This window comes from Pararge aegeria, chromosome 2, assembly GCF_905163445.1.
Source record: "Pararge aegeria chromosome 2, ilParAegt1.1, whole genome shotgun sequence".
Lineage (NCBI taxonomy): Eukaryota > Metazoa > Arthropoda > Insecta > Lepidoptera > Nymphalidae > Pararge > Pararge aegeria.
The window spans coordinates 20,344,647-20,350,333 of NC_053181.1; the positions used below are offsets into that span (position 1 = coordinate 20,344,647).

General features: G+C 37.2%; 1 protein-coding gene across 1 annotated transcript; it reads right to left on the minus strand.

Moving 5' to 3' along the window:
• Positions 1–1,038: 1,038 nt before the first annotated feature.
• LOC120631854 lies at positions 1,039–3,285 on the minus strand. Its single transcript, XM_039901514.1, has 2 exons — positions 3,201–3,285; positions 1,039–3,098 (listed from the first exon to the last, which is right to left on the minus strand). The coding sequence occupies exons 1-2, from the start codon at positions 3,250–3,252 to the stop codon at positions 1,147–1,149; spliced, it is 2,004 nt and encodes a 667-aa protein (XP_039757448.1). The 5' UTR covers positions 3,253–3,285; the 3' UTR covers positions 1,039–1,146.
• Positions 3,286–5,687: the final 2,402 nt, after the last annotated feature.

The following is a 5,687-nucleotide window of genomic DNA, read 5'->3' on the forward strand; positions in this document are numbered from 1 at the left end:
GGCAGATGGCTTTTCTGATAGTAAGTAGACGAGCATTTGATATAAACAGCAGCACTTCTCAAGGCATGCAAGGAACACGCCATAAAAAGTGCTACCCTGTGTCCATCATATCCTTAGGCGGAGGGGCCTGTAATTACACCTCTCTTCAAAGCGGTAAACAGCATTGTAGCTTGGGGGTAATACTTCCTGGCTGGGTTCTCCTTCCACAATGTGAAGGGGTTGAGGCCGTCCACCACGCCGCCCCGTGCGGATTGATGGACTTCACATCTTTGAGAACATTATGGAGAACTCTCAGGTATGCAGGGTTCCTCACGATGTTTTCCTTCACCGTTGAAGCAAGTGATATTTTAATTGATTAAAACGCAAATAACTTAGATTAGTTGGAGGCGCGTGCTGGGAAACGAACTCAGCCCCCGAAGGTGAAGTCCAAGTTCTACTACTACAAAAATATTTTACTTGAAAACAATAATAAATATTATTTCGACTAAATATAAAGTGAAACAAAGAAACAAATTGAATATATGCAATACCCCTTTCAATGTTGAAACTTATGAAACTCACTTATCTGTCTGGGATTCGTAAAGGATCCCTTTTTAGGGCTTGAAGATTTGTTTCAATGAAGTTATATTAAGTTCGAGTATTTTCCAAGAAAGTATTTTTTTTCACATAAATATGGAATGCTTTGTAACGAGTATTTATTTATTGATCGAACGAAATGTTACGGTTCACTTGGATTTATGTAAACTATGTCTAGTGTCTATCCGTAAGTTTGTCAGAGCTATCCATAAAATTAGGTGTTGCAAGTAAACAGCGTTACAAATTGAGGCCATGAGAGCCAGAGTGGCCTAACTACTTAAACAATAGTTTTCAGTAGTAAGGAAAAAAGAGAAGCCCATATTTCAAATAATTGTAACTTTAGAAAATATTTATATTTTATTGTTTTTTATTGCCTAAGTCTCTTCATATGTTATATTCTTTGTTTTTTAGGACCTATGTCAATCCTAGGTACCATTATTATTATTATTTTTTATAGATAGGCCACTCTGGCATTTGGGGTTTAAGATTAATTTAAAAAAATAAGCAGTTAGTCCAAAGTATTTATTATAATAAAAGTATCCTTACATTAATAAACCTTCCTTATAAGCATCAATCACTATCTATTACTTCATCTTCCACATGCAAATCATTACCTACCGAAGCACTATCCTTAATATTATTATAAAAATCATGAAGTACCGGGGGAATGTATTGAAGAAGTTCCACCAAATCCTTTTTTTTCTCCACACTTATTTGTCTACCCAATGGATACAAAAGATCAAGCTGTAAATTAGCTATGGCAATAGAATTTCTTTTTTTCAAGTCCACACTTTCAAACAGGACCTCTTCATTATTTGAATATTTAAAAAATATTGTGAATGGGTAGTTCTTGTGGTACAGGAGCCACTGAATATTTAGCCACTTTACTTTTGATTTCTCTGCAGTGACTTTTCGATTGGTTATATTATTCTCCAATTTTTTGGTTGAATAGAAATCTTCTTTGGCCATTTTTATAATTTGAAAGGGTTTTTTCTTTCTTGCAGTCTTTATTACTTCAATCCAATCATCAGGTACGAAAATATTCTGAAAATATTTTTTCTTTTTTTCTATTAAGCCAAAGTCCTGATCACACGCCAAATAAGAATGACCGCTTACAAAAAATTTATGGTCAATATTTTCCACAACATAGTCTGGATGACTAATAATATATTGACAAAGAGTGGCCATTTTTATATTGCGATTTTGGCCACCACATTGGTCAGAATATAAAATTAACCTTTTGGTCTTAACATTTTCTTTAATGTATCGCAATAAACAAGAGCCTATCTCCTGTGGTCCTCTAGAGGCTACAGTCTCATCCCATACACACATTGTTGCGTTGTCATTTGCAGCATCATGTATACCTAGTACATACGTCCACAGCTGCCTTTTATAATAACACACTCCCGTTGACACTACTGGAGTAGGCAATGTTTTCATTAGGTCGAATACAATGACAGTGACATCTAAGTCTTCTTTAGCAAGGTTTTTATCTTTCTTGTAATTATCTTTCGCACTGTCAGCTTTTGAGAGGTGTAACTTTTTTTGTAACTCAAGCTGGTACTTTTCTTCTAGTGAATGAGCTGCATCTATCTTAATCTTCAAATTGTCACATTTCTTGCATGAATCGGATACAGGTGCATGGAATGATAAATTAAATTGTTCATTAAATATTTTCCGGAACATAAAATCGGATACCTTTTCTGACTCAGAAATATTATCACAGTACATGGAATACATTTTTGGTAAACTTAGATCTGGAGCTAAGAACCTTCTGTTCATACTCTTGTGTAGTGTGTAGTGTGATTCATACTTAGGAAATTTATCAATAAATGTTTTTACTTTTTGAACTTTTTCTTCAGATGTCTTATTGACAGGAACATGCTTTCCTCTTCTATCAATAGGTGGTGTAGGAATGGACAATTTTGTTTTTAAAACTCTGGATATTCTTCCATCAGATACTGCAAAAACTTTTTTAAAGAATTCTTTACATACCGTAGTATACAAACCATCGGAATTTGGAATAGTATATACTCGGGTATTGGAGCGTCTAGACTCAGTTTGTCGGCGATCAGTGAGAAAAGAGCATCTTTTTTTAGGTAACACTTTTACCAATGAAAATAAGTAAGATGACTGCAAAGTAAAACTTTCCATGGCATAAAACCTATCGAAGAGTGCTTTTTGCTGTGCAGCACCAACTTTATCGTGGCATTTTAGTCCACATCTACATGGTATATCTGTGTTTATATTTTTCGAAGGTACAGTTTTGCCTTTTGCATTCACATATTCCTCACCTCTCGCGCGTTTTGCCTTGCGTATATTCTTTTTCCACTTATGTGGCTGTCGAACTCGCTTTCTTGGCTTCCGTTGCTCTTGGTCGTTTTGAGGGTCTTGGTTGTTTTGAGAGTGGTTATCTTCTAAAATATCAATTAGATCCAAGGGAGTTGGCGATGGCGATCTGGATGGTAAATACTCAGAGCCTGAATCTTGATATGGGTCTTCCTCATCCACTCCGAAGATATCTGAAAGTAAAGTAATTTGCTTACGAAATAGTAGACTGACAAAATTAGTTACAACACTCAATTGACTGACAATTTTTCTTATCAAAATCATGTTTTGCTTACCTTGCATTGTGTTTTCTATGTTACTAGAGGTTCCAGCTTCCATGTTATCCATTTTAAGCCATTAATTGCAAGAAAAACCTTCGTTCAACATTCAATTCAATTCTTGTTTATGGCTTTTGTCTGCGCCAACTGGGCACAAGGTATTTCGCCAATGTCTTGTAGATGAAGAAGGCACGAAGGAGATTGATCGGTGAAACTAATGAAAAGTTAATTTTGAATTTGTACCAAGAAATAGTTGTTATTAGCTAGTTAGCTCTTTAACCTAAGGACACAGACAACACATGCATATATATCTTACACGGATATTTTTTGTACATTATACTTTAATTTTATTACTTACTATATATTTACATAAAAATCTACAATAAGGACTGAAAACAAACATTAAAAAACATTTAACACTCAAAGGACGGGGGACTTTGGGAGGAAGAATGGTGGGATTATGAAGGTTAACTCATGTTTCTTGGGACGTAAACTTTTACAGTTCCACTGTAGCAGGGTTATTGGGCCCATTTTGGAGTAGTTTAAAAAGTTGGCTTAAGTTTTTGGCAACGTTGGGCGGTAAGGGAATTTCACTACATGGAGCGACAATACTAAGTAGAAATTCGGAGATAAACTCAAGCATTTTACCTTGGGAGGGAGGGTTCTCAACATTGTTGTTGAGAGCGCATCCATTAGGAAGGGATGAGGAGTAATCACCGACAATAGTCTGAACAGCTTTTTTATCGTAGCCCTTTGCTAGAGGAGCTCGGGGACGAGGAGAGCGGAAAACTGTTTGCCGGTAGGAGGTTTTGGAGGAAGTTACATTAGTAGGAGTAAACATTTCTTTTGTTATCTCAGCATAGGACCTGCGGACAGGAGGAAACTGAGATGATGCTTCAATGTAAGATTTATTATTCTGAGACATGACCATTTTAATAGATTGCTGCCTGGAGAATTCTGGGCAGTCTTTATCAGTAGCAAAATGACTACCAGAGCAGTGTAAACATGTAGATAATTCCTTGATGACCAAACATGAGTCACCTGTATGGGGCTGAGCACATCTGTAGCATCTGGGCTTAGATCTGCAGATTGTTTTAATGTGGCCAAAACGGCAGCAGTTCTGGCACTGTATTGTTGGAAGTTTATATGTTTCAACTGGCAGTGAGGTGTGGTATGAATATACCTTAGCAGGAAGCATTTGCCCCCTGAAGGTTAGGACAACAGATTGGGTAGGCACCCAAGTGATGACACCCTCTGTGACAGATTTTCTGTTCAGTCGCCTTGATTTCAGAACCTCACCACAGCCAGGCGGGAGCTCTAGCGAATCAACAAGCTCGTCCATCGACCAGTCCACGGGAACTCCTTTCACCAGCCCCATTCTGGTTATGTTGTATGTGGGAATTATAGCTCTATATTTGCATAACTTCAAAACTGGACTAACCAGAAAGTTGTTGGCAGCTTGGGCAGAAGTAAACTCTACAGTAATTTTGTTGCGGCCTATATTTTTGACGCCGTCGTGGATAATTGAACCAATTTTGTGTTTGTGCAAGAATTGACCGAAATTTATAGCCCGTAATGACGCTCCAGAGGATGGGTCCTCCACTTCCCGTGAGACTTGGACGATAAAAGGCCCATTATCATCGTCAGAGTATGACTTGGCGCCTTCGGTGAAGGAAGGATGTATGTAAAGGCTTTGAACGGATGGGTTTACCTGAGTAGGATCAGTTATAGTTTTTTTGGCCGCATATACGTTGGTATCCTCTCCTTGTCGTTTGCGAGACGAGGCTGATGCCCCCGGGTCGGGCGGCTCAGGAGGTGTATCTAGATCCATTTTACTGGAAACACTATAACTACAGACACATAATAAATATTTAACCAACACCAAATACGGTTAGATTTATACGAATATCACCAATAACAACTATTTCTGCTGCTGTGTAAATTCACATAAAACACCGAAATTACACCGGAATCTCACTAACACGTGTGCACAAATTGACAGGCCAAGTTACAGTTCAATATAAACAACACCAAATCCTTTTCAAGACGAGTTTACAGTAAAATCAAAGAAAAATTTGAGAAAACCGCGTCCGCCATGTACGAAGTTTCCCGCCGAAAAAAAAAGAAACTTCGTTCAACATTAAAAACAATCACGCGGCAAACTATGACAGTTTGGCCTAACGTCAAAGAAATGTCAATTTAATTAGTATTGCCATAGTGCAAAAATGGCCTAACTCATTTAGGCCACTATAGCGCTACCAAACTTTTAAAATTTCTGATAGGCTGTGGTAGTAATACTAATTCCATCTATGAAAACAATATTGAACTAATTTTAGGCCACTGTGGCGCTATGACTTTTGCCGTTTAGAGCAGTTTTTTGAATTAAAATCAGTATTGAAAAAATGACAGTTAGGCCACTCTGGCTCTCATGGCCTCAATTAAAAGTACATTATTTATTATTGTTTGAAAGCACTTTTACTAGTAGAAAACTTTTTATTTTATGTA